This window comes from Columba livia, chromosome 2 (assembly GCF_036013475.1).
Source record: "Columba livia isolate bColLiv1 breed racing homer chromosome 2, bColLiv1.pat.W.v2, whole genome shotgun sequence".
NCBI classification, from domain to species: Eukaryota; Metazoa; Chordata; class Aves; order Columbiformes; family Columbidae; genus Columba; species Columba livia.
Genome location: NC_088603.1, coordinates 98,211,782 through 98,237,087, shown reverse-complemented (window position 1 = coordinate 98,237,087; position 25,306 = coordinate 98,211,782). Strand labels below are relative to the sequence as shown.

Sequence of the window (25,306 nt, the reverse complement as noted above, 5' to 3'; positions counted from 1 at the left end):
GGGTATAGAGCTTTAGCAATTGGTTTTGAGGATTTATCAGACTAAAAAAAAACCCTGACAGACAGAATCCAACATCCTCTTTTTAATCAAAATTCCCAGAGATTTTTGGATCAAAAAGAATGAAAGATTGAACTCCTTGATTAATATACAGGACATCCAGGACACTCATCCACCCAGCTGCTTTACTACTCTGGTTTCTTTGTTCTTATTCTTTCATATATCACTTGCATAAAAACATAGGACCAGAGTTGTTTCCCATGTAATATCCCTGTCTTCTGCAATATTACACCAATTGTGAAGTTAGTCCTTGGACTGGTACTACAATTTACATTCACAATGGCAGATATGTTTTCATTCTTTTAACTTGGGCTATAGCACTGCTGCAAAATCTGCTAGAGCAAAACCAGCTAAACAAACCCTTACTGTGCAAGAGCAAATGCAGAAAAGAGCGTATCTTCAAATCCATATTTTATTCCACATAGAATATGAGCGTAATAAAGTGCATTGATTTTTTCACTTTTTACAGCTCTTTATATTCAGGTTGAGTAAACTACTATATGTAAAATGTGTTAAATACTACTTGGAACCTAATTCCATGTTAGTTACAGTCACACCTTCTCTCACGCACAGGATTAGGTCTTTACTGTATTCTTTGTGCTGTTTTAAGGATCAGATCCACAACTGGCGTACATCAGTGCAGCTTTGCTGGCTTTGACACAGATGCAGCCATTTATATCCCTTGTCTCTGAGTTTCTAGATTTGCAAGCATAGCAATATTACACATGGCCTTTTTTTCCATCCTCAGAGTATGTAAATATTGGTTACTAGAAGTGTTTTCTTGTAATATACTAATTCTAATATAAAATATGAAAGTATAAAAAATGAGAAATCAAAGATTGCTTGGCTTTGGTCCTCAGTTTGAGGGCAAGCCTTCTTCACTGATCCTTGTTGGATTAGTGGTTTAAGGTTTGTAAGAGATAGTTAATAGCTATAATTAAATGAGGGCTTATGAAATAAGACACACTACAATTACTCCTAGAGAAGAGTTGCAGTTGTCAACCTGACAATTATAGACTTACTGATATTTCAGCGGAAATTTCTGAAAATGCTATTATCATTCAGACAAAGGGCAGCCTTGCAGCAATTCTGTGCTAGCTGTATCTTAAATAAAATAATTTGATTTCAGAAGAGGAGGTAAGGAGTGAGAGACTTAAACCAAAAGTAGCTAAACCATGAAATGTCCTAAATATATCACCAGTCATAAGATCTTTAGGTGCTTTGAATATGGACAGTGTTTTATTCACTCACTTTATTAATTCGTTGCATGCCTCATAATCCAAGAGACTAAGTAAAACAAAATGTGTTATAAAAGGTAATTGGTCTAATTATTGGGCTGGTACAACAGCAGTAGATCTGTAGAGACAAAGAGTGGGTGGTGAGCGGTCGGTGTCCACACATGACACGTTTCCAACAATCTCTAGTCTGATCCAGTGGAAAGGAATCAGTTTGTACGCCCTTGGAGCACTCCGCAGCATGATCCAAAGCCTGCTATGTGAAGATAAGCAGAAGATCAGTTAAAAAAAACCCCACTCATATGAATGAAAATGCTCTTGTATATGCAGCCTAAGTTCATGTTTTTGGGCCATTTGAGCTTGACCCTTGGCCAGTTAAATAAGTGTATGTCCACTGACCTATTCATATCTATTGTTTGATCGAGCTGAGGATTTTCTTCCTTTATCTATTTTCATGGATTCTTTCTTTGATGTAATTTTAGAAGGAAAATTGCAATTCTCTTCCTAATTTTTTCCCTTTTACTTTAAGGTATTTGGACTTCACCCTAATGCAGATATAACTTACCAGACTAACCTGGCTAATGAGACATTAAGGACAATAGTGAGCATCCAGCCCAAAGACAGCAGTGCTGGAGGAGGCGAAACTCGAGAAGCAGTGGTGCACCGTCTTGCTGATGAGATGCTAGAGAAGTTACCTCCAGATTATAACCCTCATGAGGTATAGGCTACTTTATAGATACAAGCAGTTTATGTATGTATGTAGGTATATGTTTTTTGAGCTTTATTGTGCTTGTTAAATGTAACTGCCATGTGTTTCAAAAAGCTTTAAAAATTATACACAGTATTTTAGAAGTCTGCTTTTGTTTATTATCTAAAATATTCCTACACTGGAAACATATATTTCAAATGCCATAGTCCACTTAATTATTCACCTTAACTCAGAACAGCGATTAGAAACTTCAGAAATTTCTTACTCTCCTTAGCAGCTTAGAGAAAGACACCAGTGCCTCTTTCTGAAGTATTAGTGATCTTATAGTGGTTACAGATTTCAATTTGCCTACTCTTACTATGATACCATCATTATGAATAATGGATTTTATCACTGACCTTTTCATGCCCCAGATTTTTTGGAGTTTAAGCCATGACAGAAACATTTGTCAATCTTTTCTTGCATTTTTGATTGACAATCTCATTAAATGGAAAAATCCAGCATAAAGCACTCTTGCATCAACTTGTAAGTGTCTTGCCATGTGTTTCATGAACAGTAACTGTTGAAAACCCCTCATTTCCATGATTTTATTATTTACAATTCTGTTCTGCACTGGTAGTGCTTTTTTTCCCTGGTTGCAGTCCAAGCTTGGAGGGTGCCCAGTATACAGTATTGCAACCTGTTAGGTTATACTTCATTTTCTTCTCTGGCAAACTTAGAGTGTCCACTTATGTTACAACCAATAGTCTTGGGACTGTCTCTTGTTCTACTATTCATCTCAGATTTAATACAATTTGTTCAAACAGCCTCTTCTGTACCGTCATAATTCAACTCAGAGCTTCTCTTTTTATTCCCCTCTTGGCAAGCTACTTACAATCTGCAACATTTTTTCAATGAGGTTTTCTAACAGCTTTCTCCATATAGGTTTTTTTTTTCCATCCATCCATCCATCCATCCATTCATCCATCCATCCATCCATCACTGCTTGTTTGTGATTCCCAGTGATAGTATGTAAGTCATTTACTTGTAGAATTTGATTTGGAATGGAGTCAGTTTTCTAGTTTTCATATTATTATTTAATAGTAAATAAATACTATATATAGCAAATAAAAGGAAATATAGTAAGTGTAATAATTAATAACACTGAATTTAATAAATCTAATGCTTTACACCTTGGATATGCACCTATAATCTACACCTTAGGTTGTTCTCAGTCCTTTTTCCTTATCCTCCCTATCAGAGTAAAGCTTTTTCCTGGAACTAGTTTCTTCTAGTTTTATTCAGCTCCTTATAATACTGAAGTGCCTGGGTAGCATATATGGTTTTGCCATATTTATAATACGTGTATTGAGCTAATTTTTTTCAATATATTTGCTAAATCCTCTAAAGGATTATTTCTTCTTTCCCTTGTTAAACTGTCAACTTTTTACCCTTGAAGAATTCATAATACTTAGAAAACATCAACAGTACTGGACAATATTGTAACCAGAGGGTATTATTGCCCTCAGATTTTACCCCTGGGAAATTTATGCTGTGTCTTTTAGTCTAGTAAAATGCATTCATGCTTATTTAATCCAAATTTCACTTCTAAATGATTTGAACAAATACTCTTTTTCTCTGGCATTTCTGCTGTTTAATCTTTTCCTCATTCACTCTCATTCCTTCTTGGCTTATTCACTCATGTTATCCACACAAAACACACACGGAGTAGGTCTCCCCTTTTCAGTCATTTCCTCAAGTGTCTTAGCTTTGGAGACAACCAGTTATGGAGCCAGGACCTGTAGTTAAGGACAAAGACACTGGAGAGTTTATTTTGAAAGTTCTACCCTGGGGTCTTGTCTATTTTACTACTGTATTTGGGTACAGTGCACACTTTTCCATGTGACTGTGTAAAAAAAATCACTGCCAATTGTTTTCATTGCTGTTTCATCAACTAGTAGTATGGCAAGCTATTATCGTTTCTCATGATCTGCCAATCATACATGCAGGTTTTTATTTTCTGATAAGCAATCATCTTGATAATGATGCTCACAATTAGTTCTTTGCTTCTGTACCACTTCTCTGACATTTTCTCTGAGCTTCAAGGAAACATCTTTTTACTTCAATTTGCTCAACAGCTGTTCTCTTATGACTCAAGTAGAAAGATTCAATGTTTGTAAAGATGTGGTGGGTTGACCCTGGCTGGACGCCAGGTGTCTGCCAAAGCCAATCTGTCACTCCCCTCCTCAGCTGGACCGGGCAGAGAGAATATAACAAATGGCTCATGGGTTGAGATGAGAACAGGGAGAGATCACTCACCAACTACCATCATGGGCAAAACAGACTCAACTTGGGGAAAATAAATTTAATTTATTCCCAGTCAAATCAAAGTAGAATAATGAGAAATAGAAAATACATCTTAAAACACCTTCACCCCTCCCTTTCCCAGGCTCAACTTCCCTCCCATTTTCTCCTACCTCCAGGAGGGCAGGGAATGGGGGTTGTTGGTCAGTTCATCACGTTGTCTCTGCCGCTCCTCCCTCCTCAGCGGGAGGACTACTCACACTCTTCCCCTGCTTCAGTGTGGGGTCCCTCCTGCAGTGGACAGTCCTCCACAAACTTCTCCAGCATGGGTCCTTCCCATGACCTGCAGTTCTTCACAAACTGCTCTAGCATGGGTCCCTTCCACGGGGTGCAGTCCCTCAGGAAAAGACTGCTCCAACATGGGTCCCCACAGAATCACAAGTCCTGCCAGCAAACCTGCTCCAACACGGGCTTCCCACAGAGCCACAGCCTCCTTTGGGCATCCTCCTCCTCCAGCATGGGGTCCTCCTTGGGCCTTGGCCAGCAATGGGTCTGTCTTGAAGCCATCTGACATTGGCTCTATCGGACACAGGGAAAGCTTCTAGCAGCTTCTCACGGAAGCCACCCCTGTAGCCCCTTCCTTACCAAAACCTTGCCACACAAACCCAATACAACAGGACAAATCAATATTAGGGATTCATACTTTAGCATGAGCTTGCTTCCTCTCCTTCCCCGCTTTGTTCTTACAGGCATGGTCAGAGGATGTCCTGTTGGATCTACTTTTTTCCCTTTGTATTGCTTAGAAATGTATTCTGAGCTCAGGATTTAAGTTTGTGTCATTCTTTTATCAATAAGTGTAGATACCACCTCTTCCTGCTGATTTCTAGTTTTCTCAGGCTCTATACATCTTGATCTGTGAATTGCACCTCTTTTGGATTAATCACACCCCTCTATTTACACAGTTTCTTCAGTCCACATTATTGATAAATACTTTTCCACAGAACTATTAAAAAATTATGCTTTGTTTTTGTGCCATGGTAGTCATTGCTTTGCTCTGAGTACCTACAGAGCATCCTTTGGTGATTTTCCAAAAGATTGTTTTGATAATAATGTGTTCCTCTGTGCATCTCTTTGCCTGTATCAGCTGCACTACAGCTTCAGATTCTAATTCTGCAGGGCTAAGAGATTTGACATGATTTCTTGCAGTTTCTGATTCCTCAATATTTCCTTCTTCACTTTGCCTAATGGATTTACCCTTTCTCTCATTCTCTGTATCTTAGAACTCCTTTGAGTCTTTACCAATGTTTTCTTTGTTGAAGGGGGATTTCCCTTTTCTCCCCTTAGTGCCCAGTTCCACCTCTTTGCTGCAGTTGTTCATGGTGCCAGGAGTGTGGCAACCTCTACACAATAAGAAAAAATACATATCAAAAGGGTTTCTCATCTGAACTGAAGTTCTGGAACCTCTTAGAAAGGGTGGAGAGGGCAAAAGTAAACTGTAAAGAAAGCTAATTTTTAAATGAAAGGTGGCATAGACTGACAAGAAAAGAAAAAAAAAAAAAAAGTCTAAAATACCAAAAGAAAAAAAAACAACCAAAACCAATGATGGTCACTAACATGTAGTCAAGCATTTCATTAGAGCAAAAAAGAAGAGAGAGTTTAAGTGTTCTCTGAGGGAAGAAGCAACAGAATGTAGCAGAAGGTACAATATAATAAGCACATGAAATTAAGCTTACAAGTGTAAGGAGTGAGATAGATTATATAATTGCTTCCTGTGGTGTCTGAAAAAAAAAAGGGAATGAGATGAGTTCTGTTGTTTGTCAATTTAAATCAACATTTCATCATTCAGGACATAATTACCTGATCCAGGACATTATTACCTAATAGATCAGTTTAACAATCCTGCAACAAATAAAACTAGTATACTAAATTGTAAGAGACTGAGGGAATGTGCCCAAAAGAGTTCCTCTGCATGCCTCATTGGATAAGAACAGTAAAAAGAAGAATGTTCATTAGTCCTAGCAGTGCAGCCTGGGTTTGCTTTTAGAAGAATATTGTGCTCCAGTAAGGCCATGACGTGGTAGTCTTTGGAAAGCCAGATATAGAGTTACTATCACTGAAGAAACAGAACAAAAATTTAGGAAACAAATGAAGGTAATTAAAAGCAAATACTCTTCAGGGAAAGTGGCAGGTGCCTTTGTTATCTTCAAGTAGTTCTTGTGGCTCCCTTTAGAAAGGATGTAGTAAATTTGAACAGAGCTAAAATCCCCAACAGACTAAGTTAGGGCCAGATGATACTGAATATTTTCTGATATTCAGAGCTTCAGATTGTACTTTCTCTTGACACATTGTGAATCCAGAGAAAATTCAGGTTGTTACACAGAGGCCTTCATTTCTCAGTTATTAGCCTTTGGCAATGGCTTCGGAACAACCAAGTTTCAAAACAGGGCAGCCATTTTACCCCATGCTATATGATGCTGCTTTTGTAGTTGTGTTCTTGTCACACTTTCTTTCACCAGTGAAATAACAAACTCAGTGTCCACCCAGGAGACTATAAACAAAACAAGTCACTTTTGCATGCTTTCTCAGACTGCAGTTTGACACAGGTGGTGGAAAAGCAAAATAAACCTTCCTCCTGACCTGAAACTGTCTTCATTTTTCTCACTCCAAAGGCAGAGGCAGCAGCAGAGTTCTGCTTTCATAACCCCTTTTGCTTGTGGGTCTTGCCTCACAGGTAACAGATTACTGGTAAAATGATTAGGTCCAGTCAGTCCATGTGAGTGAAGACAGATGCAACAATAAATGTCAGCCTGTCACACACAGTGGTTTGTAGCAAAAACGATCTTTGCAGCTTGAAAAACAGCCTGCTAGGGAATAGACATGGAGACGTTCCAAAGACGCTGCACTTCACTGGAGTTTGGCTTCTAACCCAAGTAGCAATGGGGTTTTCCTTAAATATTTTTTGTGGTGTTGATTTTGTCTTATACTTCACTAAGTCTATGACTACATTAGCAAGTATTGCATGGGAACAGGATTTCATCTGAGGACCTCAGCCCTGTGTTACATGTTTTATTGGGAAATTTACATTAATCTAACTCTAGGCTGAACACCCATTAGTGGCTGTAGTACATGAGACTCCCTGAAGCATAGCTTTTGAGTTTTTTAGTTAGTTTAATTTGAAGCTAAGCCAGGTTGTATGCCTGGAGCCTACTTTCCAGAGCACGTTTTTTGCTAAAAAACAAAACAAAACACACCTCCTGCCCGCCCTCCCCCACCAAACAAACAGACAAACAAAAAACCCAACAAAACAACAACAAAAACCCAAACAACAACAACAAAAGGTCTGAACTGAAATGTTAATGTGGATGTTTTGGTTTGTAAGGTGTCTCTGGTTTACTTATCAAGTCTGTCAGATACAGTAGTCATATCAGCTATTTCCTACATATGTCACTGCCTGCTTCCTTGTATGCAACAGGTAAGTGGTCCTTGACACCACCTGAAAAGAGCTTTGATATGGACACGCCTCGAGTTGTCTTTCTTATTCAGGCCTCTTATTTAGATCATCTCACAGAATGATGGACTTGATATTTCTGCTGACAAAGGGTATAGCAAGTAGGCGAGCCTAACTGAACATTATAGCATTTACTGAAAATTATAGGCAGTTACTACTACAGTAACTTAATCACTGATTGTTAAATGACATGATTTTGGCAACTACTTTTCTGCTGAATGTCCTACAAAGTATGTGGTGACAAAGGAGCTGGTGACCTGGGGACAACTAAGAAATGGGCATAGAAGAATCTGACACAGTAGAGACGTGTGCTGCAAAATCATGTAGACAAAGCTATTAAGATTATTATTTTAGTTGCTCCTTTCTTAAATCACCTTGTTTTATGTTAGATGACAGCTGTTTGCATAATAAGAAGGAGATGTAAGTGGGCTTTATGGAATTAGTATATTAATCTCAGAAAGACTACTTTGGTTATTGAGTTTTGTCTTTTGAGGTTTTTTCCTGTCAGTTGGGATCTATCTCTTTATGTCATAATAAATACAGCACTAGAAGTAAGTAATCTGGTTGCTTGATAAGAATTCTAATACAAAAACAGTCAATCATACCTCAGAGCTGGTATTTAAAATTAATCTCAACAGCAAGATTTCCGAGAAAGGCACTATATTACACCTAGTAAATCTCACTGTAGATCAGGATTGATTTGTATACAGTAAGGTAGAAAGTATGTAATTTTTTTCAGTTTTCATATCTGGTTATGCTTGGTGCTCCAGGCTGAGTGTTGTGAACATATCTAGGATGGATTAACAAATTTCTGCACCATCGGTTCACTCCATTATTCAAAACATTGCAAGTATTTTTGTAAGTACATGAAAACAAATCAGAAGAATGTTTAAATTCTGTGAAATCACTAGTTAAACAAATGGTGTGATCATCAGTGCAGTAATATTTTGGAATATTTCATCTTCTCTTTCTAGATAAATAAATATAAATATCTTGGAAGTTAACCCCTTTAGCAACATCTTCCATATAATTTTTCCTCAAACAGGAGAAATTCTTCCTCTAAATGATCCCCAAAAGAAACACATGCTCTGTAGACTGGAAAAAAAGTGTATTTCTTATTTAAAGGTTAAAATGCATGGACTATATTCTATACAATTCCTTTCTTATTAGTGGCATTCACTAGACTTCTAAGTATTCTGGGAAAAAAAATAGCAATCTTTTTTTTTCTTTTTTAGACAAAAGAAAGAATTATCAATTTTTGTGAAATTTTCAGAAAGCAGAAGATTTCCCTGGATTAGGTCTGAAAAAAATCAGAATAATTCATCATGTAAATTACCCAAAACAGTATGTAGTCTCAGCTCTAGTCTCGTGATAGCTGATTTTAGTATTTTTTTCTCATTTACAGGAAGAAACACATTAACTCAGTCTGTACAATGAACTGTCAGGCTGCAAAGCATTAGCATAATCGGTTGGCACCTATTTCTTGGACATTCTGTCTGACAAACTCATGGGTCCTTATGATTAAAATATTATTAATAACATTGCTGATAGCTGTCTTCCAAGGAGAATAGCATATAAAGTTGAAATATTTGGCTTGAAGTTAGTTGAAACCTGAGAACTGGAATTAGTCAAAGCCTTTAGTCATTTATACTAACAATTGTAACTACTCAACTGCTATATTCATCTTTCAGAAACTTGCTATTCAGTATAATAATAATATCTTCAGTAATTTTTACTACGTGTATATAATGTATAGTATACATAACAATGTATACTATGAGATGCATGAGTATATCTGGAAAAACACAAAGCAAAATCCAGTGGGCTTCTGTCCTTGCTGAAATAGCACCCATTATACCAAATCTTGTGGCTTCTACTGTGGGTTGGGGTTTTTAACATCTAAGACCCCACAGCCTAACAAGGACAGAAGGAACTGCTGTGTCCATTCAAAGAGAGGGAACTTTCCCTCCTTAGAATGATGGAGGAGCTTTTGGTGAGCTAATGAATCATAGTCTGCTAAACCTTACAGTTGGCACAGGACTTGCCTGGCCATCTGTTACATGAAAGTTTCTTTCCTCGGGAATTACGCGGTGCAATTGAAGAAGCATCCTTTTGCTTTGGAAAATTATTGCATGGGACACAGGAGATTACATTCTATAATCATTGCACTGTTCTTGTTTAGGTGAAAGCCCAGCTTCAAAAGATGGGAGCTGTTCAACCCATGAACATCTTTCTCCATCAAGAAATTGACCGTATGCAGCATGTTCTATCAACAGTTCGAACTACACTGACTGATCTCAAATTGGCTATTGACGGTAAGTTACACTATTAAAAATCATAATAATTAAGATGCAATATTTATTAATAATGGTTGCTTATACTATATAGCTGAATAAATATTTCCCTTCCTATCTCCCTTTTAAACTCTTTCTCTTTTGTTCTCTCCCTCCCCATGTTTTTACCTTTTTCTCTCTCTTTATCATATGATCATTAATTCTAGCATTTAAAGCCTCTTGATGGCATCTCTGAGGACACTCTACCCTAATTTATTCTGTATCCATGTGCTCCAGTATTGCAGTTCATGTCCCACAGCACAACAGCACTTCTGTGATTCTCCCTAGGATCTCTACAGAGTTCAGAGGAGCTCGGTTGTGGGATTACAACCTCAGGTCATGTGCCAGCATCTGTTATGAAATTAAGATAAGACATAATGATATAGAACAAGGTATAATAGAAGTGCAGCTGCTAAGTAATTGGGAGACAGGGCACTCAGGAGGCCAGGTGGTAAAGACTAATTTAAAGTGAGATTTCTGATGTTCATGAAACTGGTTATGCCAAATAGGATGCCTCTAAATGGAAGCTGAAGTGAATGGGAGTGCCAGTCAAAAGAGAACAATAGGGTTCTGCTTTTAGCCATCACAGGAGGTATGCAGCAGCACTCTGTATCTCTCAGAGACAAGAGGTATTTGGCTGAAAGTGAGCAACAGTGAGTGTAGTTAAAATAAACCAAAGAGCAGAGGTCACTAGAAACAGATGGAAAATTTGTTCAGAAAGGAGTGAGGAAAAATGAGGTACGACGATGTTACCATCGGCTTTTTGTTTTCACTTCCCATTTTGCTCATCTGCAAGAGCTGAAATATCCAGAAAGGAAAGCATACTGTTGCTCAGCCAAGCTTCTTGAATTAACAATAAATGAAAATCAAGCAGGAACGGTTCAGTTCCACTGGTTAAGATGTCACTCAAGTCTGCTGTTCTGCTGCAGAGGCAGAAAATATCTGAGACAGCAAACTGTCCCCACAGGGTCAGAGTTCCTCAAAACTAGTCCCTTCTGATACAGGTGATAGCAGTACTGTGATCTGTCTTACTGGAGTTTTCCAGTCTTTTGACAGTAAGTTTTTCATGAAGGGAGATGTTTTTAATTTGGATTTTTGTTACACAAGAATAAAAAGGGATTATTTTTTCCTGTCATTTGCATGATTCAGTGAGGCAACAATGCATGCTTCAACATCATGGCTATAATCTGAATCTAGGAAAAAGGTTCATAATAGGCCCAAGGCTAATTAGCTTCCATATCCTATAATAACCTATGCAAAGATCAAGTTGGAAGAAACAATTTTCCTCTCTTTCAATACTGAGCTGAAAGTTCCCTTTTATGTGTGCATAGAGTCCATTCTGAAGCAAAGTAAAATAATGCTTTCCATCCAATGAAGTGTTAATCTTTCCTTGATTGTGACAGATATATTGGAAGTTTCAAAGTGTACAATATTCTGCAGAGGGGTGGATGAGTAACATAATTTATCTGCACTTAGTACTCAGTTGCACAGTGGGCACAGTCCTCTACCAGGTGTTTAATCAAGTTAATGCTGCAACTTTTGTGCAATCCTCTAAACTATTATAATTTTCCTAGGGAGAGGCAAGTTAAATATAGTGAAAAATTGCCCTGAAAACGAAATTGGATGTATAGTTAACAATAACGATTACTGGCTTCTGGCAGATTCATGATGTGTCAAGTACATGTGGTAGACCATTATTTAGGGGCTGGAAAGAGAACATTTAGGCATTCTCTCTTGCCTCAGCAAAGGGGAAAATCCCAGACTGTCCCATAACAGATGTTCCCCCCAAATCAGTCAGCTGCAGTCTCAGAACACCTGAGGTGCTCTCTTTTCTTTACAATGAGGTAACCTGATCTGACTGCTCAAACAGGTCATGTGTCTATTGACATCTGCCCTGGTTATGTGTCCGCCTCTGGTTCCATTAACCTGTGAAGGCCTGAGCACCTTCTTATAGCAGATCTAAATTTTCAAACAAATTCAAAACAAGTTTTGTGTTTTAAGAATAAAGCATATCTTCATGTTGTGTCAGGTAGCTCTGTGAAACGAGTTCTGAATATTTGATTCTGCAGGTTGGATGTGAATAGATGGACCTTGTCATTTTGCTGTTTCTCACTAAGTTACATTTGAGGTAATATAAAGCCCCCCTCAGTGAGAGCCCATGTGTGGCTGAAGGTGAGGGATGATGAGAGAATTTGCAGAGCCAGTTTTGTCCCTCTATCCAGAGGGCAGATTAAGCAGTTTCCAGCTTTTGGGATGGGTGAAGATGCTCCGCATGCGTCTAACATGTTTGTTGGCATCTGTGCCCCACAAGCCTGTATCTCTATCAATAAACTTCGCTGCCTGGAGGGATACTTATTTTGGATCAAATTGTAATAATTAGATTGTAGCTGCAGTTTGTACTCTCAGTTATGTCCCAACCATTAGTTCTGTTTTAATTACTTATTGATTGCCCAGAATTTGTTTCACAGTTGGTACAATGCAGAGCTTCACATAAATCAGAAAAGAGCAATGATGGTTGTCCTCCCAAGTGACCTAAATAGAGGCAATGTTCCAAACAGAGAAACCTTTTTAGAGACAAGGAAAGAGCTGTTTTCTCATCTTTTCATCTGGGGAGCAGTAAGATATGGGACTCAAACCAAAACTCCAGATCCTAATGGGTTATGAACATCACATCTTGAGCCTTTGGCACAAGGTGACTATTTTTTGCAGGGCAGTGTACGAGCTACATAGTTCCTGTGTATGTGCCTTATCTTCCTCCTGTGGAAGTGTAGATGCCTCTGGCACAGAATACTGACACCCTGGCTGTCTGTTGGGGAGTGGGCACTTCAAATCCCAAGGCACTGTCTTTAAATGCAGTAAAAGTTAATGACATATTCAGTTACTCCTAGTCTGTTGGAGTTTGTTTGAGGGGAACTGAATGTGGCCTGTCTCTGAGATTGAGAAGGCTCTCTTTATTTCTCCGTGCACCAAAGTAGACGTGGTAAATGTTTTGATGGCACGTTGATGTGTCTTGTATCAGTAGAGACAGTGAGAAGAGAGATTCTGTAGGAGTTATCCCTAGTTCCCCTGGAGTGGCTTCCTTGAATCTCAGCAGTGGAGCACGCTTATAGTAGCACTGGAAGTGTGTATTGGATCATTTGCAATGGCAATAAGCACAGCTTTTAGTAATTTTTTTCCCCCCTTTTTTTTTTAACCTACTTAACATTCTGTTTAAGGGCTTGTCATGAAAGAAGGAAATGCTTAACTCATTTCATAGAATCACAGAATGTCAGGGATTGGAAGGGACCTCAAAAGATCATTTAGTCCAATCCTCCTGCTGGAGCAGGAACACCTAGATGAGGTTACACAGGAAGATGTCCAGGCAGGTCTTGAATGCCTCCAGAGTAGGAAGCTCCACAACCTCCCTGGGCAGCCTGTTCCAGTGGTCTGGCACCCTCACTGAGAAGAAGTTTCTTCTCAAATTTAAGTGGAACCTCTTGTGTTCCAGTACTTACATTTATTTATGAGTATATCTAGATTCTGCTTTGGTCATAAAACTGTGTCCACTTGGCATATTTTTCTGATGCCTCATAGCTTTGTGCTTTCCAGCTAATACTTTGGAACTGCCTACTTCATGAAGAAGCGAAAGCCATACAGCAAACCTTGGATTTGCTGTCCTTTCATGTCATATATGTCCCACATGGTCACAGAATTCCCACTGCTATTTGTGCAGTACTTGCAGAGTTAGGAGAGAGAAGTCCTTTTTCCTGTTAACATGTTTCCTGAGAAATACAGGAATCCCTCTAAAAGCTTTTACACTATTTGTAATGTACAAAGATTTCTTTCCACGGTCCCAGAGTTTTTGTTCCTTCCATTTTTGTTAGTATTTGCAAGACAAGCATTGTGCAAACACCTACAGGAGCCATAAGCCATAAGACCAACACAGAAGGCAAAACAAGTGGAATCAATTCAAATATCTGCTTCAGAAGTCATCATGGCATTTGACATGGAGAAGCTCTACCAGACTTCAGCAAAATTGCCACTGCAACTACAACATGGGACCCTTCATCTTACAAATCCAGAATATTTTCATGCATGTAATGCACACCATACATAACCTACATGGCGGGTATTGAAAAAATATCACAGATTATTCTTATCCTACACTGAAAGAGGGGGCAATCAGAGCTTTTGGGATAATAGGGTCAGGAAGGAACACGGATATTATTAAGAGGAGTTGGGACTTTGCTGTTGCCCTCTTTTTTACCCACACAGATGTATACCATGTGCATGTTCTTTAAATTATGCATGAAAACTCATTAAAATTAATATATTAGCATGTTTCAGGTATATGTTTATGCCAGGTTGAGAAGTGTGAGAAACTACAGGTGAGACTATTGAGACAGAAGGTATTGGAGAGTAAAAAAAATATGTATTTTAATGTGTTTGTAATGTTTTTGGAACTTTATAATTCAGATAAAGCTGACTAATAACTCAGTAACAAGGCCTTGAGGATACTGCTGCATTTCACTAGTTTCTGTACATGTCAGTCATTCATTTGCTACCTTATTACAAACTATTTCCTCACCATGTTGGCTTTACGTGTTTCCTTATTGTCATTCATGAAAGAATATGCTGAAACACCCAGAACTTCATGTAGACATGATGTAGCATATAGTTCTACATACATAATAGGAATGACTTAGAATTCCTACATTACCTACACAAACTTGTGTGTTAAGCTCCTGAAAGAATGAGGTAAATATTCACTATTTTTTTCCAACTCAGAATATTACAATTTTGATGGTAGCGTTTGCATCCTGTTGCTGCAAGGAATTTCTGTTCATTGTGTGTAGCACCTTACAAGAAGAACAGAAATGAACACTAAAAGAGCCCAAAGAGGTAGCCAGTAATTTATTCTAATCTATGTGGTAAAAAACTGAAGCATAGGAAACTAGACTTGCCAGAGCACACAGGAAAGGTAATTTCCCATGAAGGGAAGGAGTATGGACTCAGTCCCACTGGCTGGTTAAGTTCTGGTTTGACTTGTAATGTTTTGAGACTGCTACACCAACACAATTTTAGTTTGGCCTGCTGACAATAGTAATGAAATTCTGGACTGAAAGGTCTTTCTCTCTTACCTTACTAATTCTTACTCTGTGTGTGTGTGTGTAAGGCTTGTAGGGATCTCCTGTGTATCCACTTTTCGATGAGGATTTTATTTGAAGATGCTTAAGAGCACTCAGTGAGGACATTAATGGAATGTAACAATGGGGAATTCATTTGAGGAATGGAAGGGATGAGACTGGTATGTCTTGTGGTGTAGTTAGTCTTGGCTCAGCAGCTCCCATCTATTATTTACTTCTCATCCAGGTAAAGATGCCAGAATGCCTCTTATTTTCTTTTACAAAGTGTGGCATGTTATTTCTGGACTTCTCAATTAGTGTTATGCATGCTTACCATGATGCTGGCTGGGACAATTGTTAAGAAACACACATTGCATATTTAGGACAAATTGCAGAAAATAGTTAATCTGCCTGCTCTATTACTCTAGCTCAGGGCAGTGATTTGTATCAGTGTGTGCACTAATTTTTATCTTCAAATTGTTGCTTTAAAATTTTTATTTTTTGTCCTTTGGTGGGTGCAACCAAGTGCATTTAGCTGGGAAGTTTTCAGAACAATTGGCAAGGTGACTTTCAAATTGCCTTCTTGCTGACTGAAGGAATTAGCTGTTTTAAAGAATCTAGGATTTGTGTGCGCGCTTCTATGTGAAAAATCACATGCTACTCAAGTTTCTCAGTTCCTTTCATCTCTCCTGACCTGAAGAATAAATCAGAGGATTCTGCAGAAGGAAGAAACAAACAGAAAATAGAACAAGGGCAAAGGTTAGGTGCAGCTGGAAAGAATGCCACAGTCTACAAGAAAAAATGGAGAGAGTGTTGTGCATTGCAGGGCTCAGCTGGGATTAAAACAGCGTGGTGGAGTTAAATGAGCTTCTGAGAGCTTGCTGGAAATCATCTCCAAATGCTGAAGCGCCCAAGTGCTGCAAGTGAAGAAAGAGGGAAATACTGAAAGAGCTGCCTGAAGCAAAGTTGACTTAGTTCAGCACAGCAACGGTGGTCACTGAGCTAGCAGAAACATACTAAAGCTTGCAAAAATAAAAAAAACATTGAGTTTCAGGTATGGGGAAACAATACCTTGTACCTTTGGGTGGAATAATAAATAATGCTTTCTTTGGGGAAAGCATGAGCAAGTTAGCTATTGCCATAACACAGAAAGGGAGGAAAGCTCATGAAGTTACAGGCAAATTGGGATTTTCTCTTCAATGTGTTCAATGAAGAAGAGGGAGTTGCAGTTTGGTGGTGGAGGCAAGGAGTGACTGGTCCAATAATAAACCTGGTTGCTTGGGAGGCAAACTTAAGTGGGGATTAAAGGCTGAGGAGATCAGCTTTTGTAGTTGCAACTCTGACGGTCAAGAATGGATTGATGCTTTCACAGAGATTCTCCTCTGTGTACTCTTAAAGCCAGCTTAACGGGCTCGTTGTCTAGCAGGCATTGTCCTCAAGAGGCATCCTCCAATCCTGCTGTAATGATGTCAGCTATTGGCAAACTGTACTTGCTGGAGAAACTACCTTCTTCTCATCTCATTTATATTCTATGTAATTATTCTGGTTATCCTTTATTCACATCTGTGCCTGTGGGAAGAGAATCAGTCAGTGAATTGAGACTTTTTTTGGTTCATGATGGAGTTTAAGATCATTCCTTTGTTCCTAACTTAATCCACTAATTTAAATGGGATATGCACATTTTCTAGTCTAGATACAGGCTTTCCTAAATGTTAAATTCAAAATGTAGATCCAAATTTTGCAGATATGTATTTTCAGATGTGGTAGGTGTGGTAGTGAAAAGGGTCAACTCCATTAAATCATACAAGGTCCTGCTGCAGTCCATACAAAGCATTATATCTATTGAATGAGTCACCCTAAAGCTAGATCCATTTTTAAAAAATGGATTGTTCACTTTAATTACAAACAAAAACTAGTTACCCTCAGAACTGGGTTCTTTATTTGGCTTATTTGCGACACAGCCATTGGTTAGATTTAGATATGCTTTAGAAGTAAAATGGTTTAAATTTAGGGCAATGTAAAAAGCAATCTAATTTCCACACTGTGTATGCTGTGCAAACAGTAGGGTTGCAGTACATATTATTCTGGAAACATGGACATACACTAATGCCTTTAACTGAACTGACCTGTCATCAGTAATTTTCAGATGGGCTTTATTTCCTTCAAGAAAGTGAATATCATGAAGTAAAACCAAAAATAGCCAAGCTATAAACAGCTGGCCTATGTGATTCGTGGATCATTCAAGCCTGTCATGTTAAGTTCATAGGACATTCTGTCTCTTCATATGGTAACCAGTGCTCTGAGCTTCTCAGAAGTAGAATGTGAGAAGCCCGTGGTGTTGTGCTACTCATTCAATTCATCAAATATAGTTTTTCAATCACCTTTATCCCCCTTCTCCAGAAAGACGCCATTATTTTTCCCATGTGTTAATAATTTTATTTCTGACAATTATTTTATTTTATACATTATTTTTGATTGGAGTATTTTAGCTGCAGGAATGCATCCCGACACCCACAGATATCATTTAGTGCTGAAATTCAAGCACTGTATGCCGACTGCCAGAGCTGACACCCACTCACTAGGAATATTTATGCAGCTATATGGGCAAGGCCAGAACTGTGATCGTACCTCATCCTCAAGAACACTCCGGCTTAGCGTTCTCAGCAGCTGCTCTGAGTCATAATGAGCAGAACATCCTAAGAGATTTCATCGTGCTTTGGGGCAGAGGCTGCTTGTATCTCCCTATTTGAAAAGCTGCCCACGAGAACAGAGAAGAAAATGTGGCTCTCTCACAGCCTCGTTGCAGGAGAAAGTTGGCTGCATCAGCCTGAAGACAAGGAAGAACCAGAGATGAAAGAGTGTGTTCTTTCTTAGTTCACATGGTATTGATCCCCAGAGCTGAGTGCTCTTCGCTTGTGTTCTGCCCTCACTACCGTAGCTTTGAAGTTGAAACCAACAATGTGTTGCGTGATTTTTTTTTCACTTTTTCTACCTCCAGAAGGTGAATAGAATGTGTGGTCTAATATTACATTTTTCTAGGCAAAGGGGAAGTGACAGAGTGGCTTCTTTCTTAAGTGTTGGTGCTCTTGGTTGTATGCTAGAGAAGATTTATACTCAAAGAGAAGGTTTATTAATTGTGCTGTAGAGATTCTTAGCTATCCCAAAACACTATTCTGAACCTGACTTAGAAGCCATCACAGAGAATATGAGTTAGTCGGTACCTTTTAATGTTTGCAGCTTTGTAAAAGCTGATGGTTTCCTCGCAGCATTTGTTGCATGAAATGAGGAGCAGATAAATGAGAGCAGGTCATTATCTGCAGGAAGAAATGAAGCGTGTTTGCCATTGATAAAAAGTAGAAAGTACCAGATTTGTGCACACTGTTATGCAAGTGTTTAGAGTGGCCCCTGTATTCTTCTAAATTAAAAGCTGGTGTTTGGTTTCTAGATATTCTCCTTCTTCCCCTGAAATGGGGGAATGTTCTACACTATGGTGGAAGCCACCTAATCCTGTTTGGTATCTCATGTAGTCCTTGTGGCATTACAGCAGTTGTGTTTACGATGATGCATTGAACATTGGTATTACCTGAACAATTACCTGGAGTGAGGCCTACCAGACTAGTTTCTATAATTTAAAATATTTTAGCTGGAACAGAGAAGGTATTCTGCAGCATGGCCGTGTGCCAGCTCTCAGTAATATTGAGAGTACAAATTGATAAGGTGTATGAACTTCTGGCACATGGAATGGTGAGTGTCACTGAAAAATCACTGTCTTAGTAAATGCCAATATTTTAATGGAGAAAAAAGCAGTACTATGCATGGAATATTTGAGTATGCACAGCCACTGCCAAAAAATAAAATAAAATCTTGTCTGTAGCTTTATTCTACATAGTGCATTGCCTCTGGGAATCTTGATAATGGAAATATAAAAAGTTATCATTAATAACAATGAATTTCATTAATATAATCACTGTCAGTACATGCTCAGTGTATAGATGAGTTACACAGTGTATCTCTATCATTGATCATGTATGTAGGAACCACTAAAATATACAAAACTGTTTTAAATGATTGATCACATTCCAAACACAGTGTGAATATAATGAATATAAATATTGTGTGTGAGGGAGAAAGAGTTGTTTAAAAAAAAATCTTTATTTCTGATCAAAATAGCTGAAAAATGTAATTTGTCTTCTCACCTTTAGCTTTGAATCAAGTCTTATAAGTTTGAGCAAATTAACTGCAAACTAGTAAGACTTTAGTGCAACAGGTGTGCAATTAAGACACAACAAAAGAGGGTTTATTAGACTCTGAATGTCATTTGGAAGTTTTAATTGCCTTTGCAAGCTAGGGGGAAGTTCATTCTGAATGTTTTACTACTCTTCCAGGAACCATAATTATGTCAGAGGAATTGCAAGATGCTTTGGATAACATGTATGATGCCAGAGTCCCAAAACTATGGTTTAGGATTTCCTGGGAGTCGGCTACTTTAGGATTTTGGTTCACTGAGCTTCTTGAAAGAAACCAGCAGTTCAGCAGTTGGCTGCAGGATGGCCGACCAAACCAGTTCTGGATGACAGGATTCTTTAATCCACAGGTAAGATTGCCAGATTGATCTTTTCAACTCCCACATAACAGTTAAATTAAACCTTGAGAGAACTTCAAATAGACTCAATCATGATTATACAAAGTATAATCTAAATTCATTTTTTAGCATAAATGTAGGATAACTCAATATCTATTGAAGAAAATTTTGCTAGACCAAAAGAACGCCACTGAAATAATGGGATTCAACTTCTGATGGCTTTAATTATAGTGTAGAAATTGGGTAAATACATCTTTTCACATTTAAATGTTATCCTCCTTTTTCCTCTCCTCTGTTACAGTAACGTTTTTAATTCACTGTATGAAAATCTCTTTGAGTACAAAACAAGGTAAGTTTCAAAATTTTGACATAGGAAGAAGAGATTTGGATTTGGCTCTCAACCCTTGCAAATTAGGTCCTTGAAATGGAAGGTTTGTTATTTATACCACCCCAGAATTGTGCCAGACTAATTCTGCAGAGACACACAAAAACACAGCCTCTCGCCTGCGCCGTCTAAAATAAAAACCTGGCACAAAATGAAACAGAAAAAAGGGAACAGCTGAGAACAGAGTTAAAAGAAAGAATACATACCTAGATGATGTGTAGTTTCTTTGCACAGCTATCCACATTCATTAAAGCTTTTTATGATTCACAGATGTTTGTGGGAAGTGTGAGTTGTGGAAGTGAGTCATTGTGAGAGTATCCAGCCAACAGGTTTCCGCGAAGCCTTAGCAAAAAGCTATTTTAAAGATCTATTTTAATCTCAGTACTTGTTAGCAATGCAAAAGCTAGCTGAAACAGCTGCCTAGAATAGAGAAAGCCACCGTGGCAAATATTCTCTAGGGCTACTGCTGGGAAATATCCATCTATCATCTCTCCTGTGCCAGCTGTCTGCCGATACCACTTTACAGCATGGAAGTGTGCTCCAAGAATCCCTGAGCAAAGTACAAGGGAGAAAAGCAGGAGTTTTAAGAAAATGATTATGCTTCCATACTTGGTTGGTTAGCAACACATCAATAACGAGACTCTAGAATATGCCTAAGTAACTTTTGCAATATTCAAGCTGGATGGAACCCTGATAGGCTTTTGGTTTTGTTGGTGTTCGCTTTTGTGCTACAGATGAGCAAGACCTGACACAGATTTCATACTGGCCGCTTTAGCTGGCTTTCTGGTGCTTCGAGGTTGTGTCAGTTCTGATAATTGCCAACCGAAATTGGGCATCCTACAGCTTTCTTGGTCCATTCATCTGCATTTCTGAAAAAAGCTGCCAAATAATCAGAGTAAAATGTCCCCAAACAAGTTGTGATTTAGTAGACAATAGTGAGAAAGCCTCCAGAAACACAAAATTAAACACTTGATAACACTTAGTTCTAAAAGTCCCTCAATACACCGTGTGCAGAGAAAAAAATCTGAGAATGCAATGTGCTTACCCGATTTAAAAATTTACTTGTGCTGACAATCACAAGCTTAAGAATCAGATGGTTATTGTTGTAGTCTCCATTTTCTGCCACCCAAGCTGTGTGAGTGGCTCATTCTACAAGAAATTCACCTGAGCAAAAACTCCTATTTAATTAATTATTTTTAATAGTAATATTGCTGTGTTTAAAACTAGTATTTAATCTGTTAAGAAAACTGATTTTCATCTTCTCAAGCAAGTTGAGGTGATGAAGTATTAGTGCTGCAGTTCTCATGGCTTGTTTGTAATACCTGAGAAATCGTCAGAAAAATCCTTTTGTTTGTGAGATGAAATGCAGCTCCTAAGTAATTCGTAATTTGCCTGCCTGCATAGATCTTACTGTTTGCTTTATTGTCGATGGATAAATGCCATGGATGGCACAAGACAATAAAGTGGATTTATAGCACTGGGAGAATGAGACGTTCTGGCAATAAAAAATAATATAGGACCTGACTCTGCCTTCTCTTGGACTGTTTATACACTAGGATAAATTCAGTAATTTCACAGAAGTTAATCTTTATTTATAGTGATACAAATGAGAGCAGGCTCAGGCTTCTATGTAGAAGAAACCTGATTCCCTGTCTATATCTGCATTGAGCCAAGATAGCTGGGGTGAACAAAACAAGACAATGCCATGAATTTTCTTCCTTCCTGGAAGTTAATCTGATGTTACTGGTTTTTTTTTCCTCAAAAAACTTGGCACTATGCATATCTCATTTCTACCTCCCAATTTCCACATTGTGGCTGATGCTGTTTTATTGTTTTCTTGTTTGCATCTCTGTACCCAGTTGCTGTCTCTCGTCCTATATATGGATTTTAAGCCCGGTGAGGCAGAACTGTCTTTCTGGTTGTATAGTACTTAGCATAATGAACTCTCAGCCTAAGACCCTTAGATGCCAAAGCAATGTGAATACTAATAAGAATACGAAGTGCAATTGCCTCCATTCCTCTGTGCCCACTTAATTCTAGTAAACCTGCCATAATTTGCTCGCTGTAGAAACTGCAAAATAAGTGACAAACAAAGAACCTCCTAAGCCAGGTAAATGAGAGAATATGATTGTGAAAGCAATAGACTTAGACGATTTCCATGTTTCTTGTCATAGCTTCCATGGATGCCTGGTTTTCCCTCACTGGAAGGTTCAGAGTTAGTTTGCTTGGATTGTTAGAGGGCAAAGGGACAAAGATTTAGCGGCCTCACTGAGCAGCCCATGGAGAAGCTCGGGAAAAGGCAGGTGAAGAAAGACGAAATCATTTTCACTGTTTCTGAAATCTCAACAGGCGTCCCCTACCCCCCAAAAAACCCAAACCCCCACACAAATTAAAAAAAATAAATCAGGGAAAAGATTACCAAGATTCGAAACAAATGTCATGGCAAGTGTTTCCTTGTGTCTCTGACAGTGGGGTGTGTGGGGAGCCAAGCCCTCAGCCACACAGTGGCACCTCAAGCCACTTGATTCTTTCTTGCAGTTCATTGTGCAGTTCTCCCGCTCTGGGATACCCGGCTGGGCCTCCAGCTCAGGGCTGCAGACTTTAAACACTGTCTAGGATTCATTCAAATGAGCAGATAAATGTTGCAAGTCCCACTGCAGACAGCAGCGTATGGGTCCCGCCATTTCTGTAAGAATAGTCTGCAGTCTAAATCTTATCCCTGAAGACAAGTCACAGCTCTGAGTGTACTTTTATTCTCGTGTTTTCAGAGTGTCTTTGAACCGATTCCCTTAATGCAGTCATTGCTCTGTCTTGTCCTCTTCAGGCTCTTCTTTCTTTAATATTTCAGTTTATCTGGGATCCAGTAGCCCTCTGGGGCCTTCTGGCAGTGAGCACTTTGTGTATTTTAAACTATTGGTAGTAGCATGTTTCTACAAATTAAAAGACTTCAAATTAACTACAAGAGTTCTGCTTTCATTTAATGGCATCTCTGATAGAAGAATTTGGCCTTTAATCCTGTCTCCCTTAGCTATATGCTAGAGTTCTCAACTACTTCAAACGCAATTACAATTATCTGTGCTATCACAAAACCTCTTTAAAAACTCTTCTCCTGGGGTGTCTGGAATGATATTAATGAGAAGAAACTGATGTCAGTTAACAGAAACATCTGAGTTCATGAATGTAATCTCACATTCTCATAATTTGAAGGGTGTTGTGTAGCTACAAAGTGTGTAGCATGTGCAACAATCACTACAGTCCCAGCAGCCAGAGTGTGGCCTCTGATTCAGTAAACCAAAGTGCTTATTTTTCTGCATCTGACTTCTTTCTATTCTTTTGGACCTGACTGTAGCTCCGCAGAGCATCCTGCACTGTGGATAATGAAGAAAGATTAAAAGCTTGTTCAATTCCCTCATTGCTCTTGATTTCTTCCTAGCTGTGCTCTTGGCTCTCTGATACCCACCCATGTGAGTTCCCCGTGTGCCACTGTATTCCCCCATCTCAGTCTCCACATACCTTGATTCTCTGCTCTGAAATCTGCCTCCTTCCTCGTTGTCCTTCTCAGTTAAGTCCCCCTTGCTCTTGCATCTTCAGTTTCGGTGTTTTATTCATTCATCTCCCAGCTATGCAAATGGGTTTCTGTAAGTTAAATTAGGTGTATATCTACAGCATATTGACTGAAGTGCAAAGCAGCCTACCTTCCTGTCTCCTAGGTCTAAGGTGTTTCTCATACCCTGCATTGTGCGTGCGCATGGACAGTTAGTTGTATGAGAGAAGCTAAACAGCATCTTCAGTTTGGCTTCTCTTGTGACAGTTTGTAACGAAATCATGAGACTGTAGCTCTTCAGAGCCCAGAGTGAGTTTCACTCTGTGGTGCTGAAGTGCTGCGAGTTTATCTTACCCATGTCTGGAATAGTACGTTATTGTAGTATATTAAGGCTTTGCACTGAGCACTATTTAATTGCGTGGTTCCAGTTTGCATTTCCTTTGTGTTCCGCAAACTGTTTCATGATTTGTTGACCGAAGAGCATTTGGTATAAGAAAAGATGAGTAAATAGCACACAAAATACCAGTGCTGTTTGTGGCTTAGCAATTACCTGTATTTGGAACCTCACAAAACCCATTAATCTGGCAGCCTTGTAAACCTCTCTCTATCTGGCTGGTTGTAAAGTAGGATGTGAGGTGAGGTGAGATACACATGCAGCTTCTGATACATTAAATAAGCTGGTTTGGTGGCTTCGTAGCACCAACACATGCACACCAGGTGTATAAGAATGTGTGGTACTGGGGAAGTATAGGAAAGCATTGGATTTACACTATGGAATTTAGTTTTATATATACATGGATTCTGTGGGATGAGGTTTTATGCTGCTAGTGTCATTTATATGGGAAAAAGTTGAAAATGGCTAACTTTAGGCTTTCTTAAAACCCTCTAAGTCATGTTCAATCTCTTTAGGGATTCCTAACTGCTATGAGGCAAGAGACAACTCGCATGAATTTAGCTAAAGGGTGGACACTGGACAGTGTTGTTTTACACAATGAAGTGACCAAGATGATGAAAGAAGATGTTGTTGGCCCTCCTCCTGCTGACATCGGTGGGGTTTACATATATGGCCTTTTCCTGGAAGGGGCAGGTTGGGACCGCAGAAACAGCAAGCTTGTCGAGTCAGCACCAAAGGTAAGGAACAAGTGAGCATGACTGACTGTGGCACAACATGGCGTGCTGAGAGAACAGCGGGAAGGATTCTGGGTGCCTGCGACAGTGGTTTCACAACAGGTTCTAAGAGGGTAGAACACTAGCAGGGCTGAGCAGGGGGCAGAGTGTTTACCTACCAGCACTGAATGAAAAGACTTTTGTCAGCAAGTGAATTCAGGATGCACCGCTCTAGAGCAGATCAGATGCTGGGCTCCTTGGCTTCTGGAGCCCTGGAAGCACAGCTACGTTTGAATAAAATCGTGCAACCCATTGTCAGCCTTCTTTTGACTGACCACGTGGGACCCTGTCACAACTTCCAAAGCCTGGGACTGGTTTTGATGACAGCTGCTGTGGAGGTCAGTGTTTGAATGACTAGAAATCCCTGGCATTAGTGTTTTAATAGGAGATAGAGTAGT

General features: G+C 39.0%; 1 protein-coding gene and 1 long non-coding RNA gene across 5 annotated transcripts in view; one reads left to right on the top strand and one right to left on the bottom strand.

Annotated features, from left to right (window-relative positions):
• Positions 1–25,306, top strand: part of LOC102096498 (dynein axonemal heavy chain 5-like) — a 170,061-nt gene that overhangs the window by 142,508 nt on the left and 2,247 nt on the right. For 3 of the 4 annotated variants that reach the window (XM_065052935.1, XM_021295674.2, XM_065052934.1), the window contains exons 73-76: positions 1,822–2,010; positions 9,975–10,107; positions 19,616–19,824; positions 24,651–24,872. In XM_065052935.1, the coding sequence (XP_064909007.1) occupies positions 1,822–2,010; positions 9,975–10,107; positions 19,616–19,824; positions 24,651–24,872 (753 nt within the window). Of the gene's footprint in view, positions 1–1,821; positions 2,011–9,974; positions 10,108–19,615; positions 19,825–20,113; positions 20,162–24,650; positions 24,873–25,306 lie in introns of those variants that run through there. The other variant, XM_065052936.1, reaches the window with a different exon arrangement.
• Positions 1,275–20,718, bottom strand: LOC135578582 (uncharacterized). Its single transcript, XR_010470387.1, has 3 exons — positions 20,404–20,718; positions 18,452–18,544; positions 1,275–1,548 (listed from the first exon to the last, which is right to left on the bottom strand). It is a non-coding gene; the product is annotated as an uncharacterized LOC135578582 (long non-coding RNA).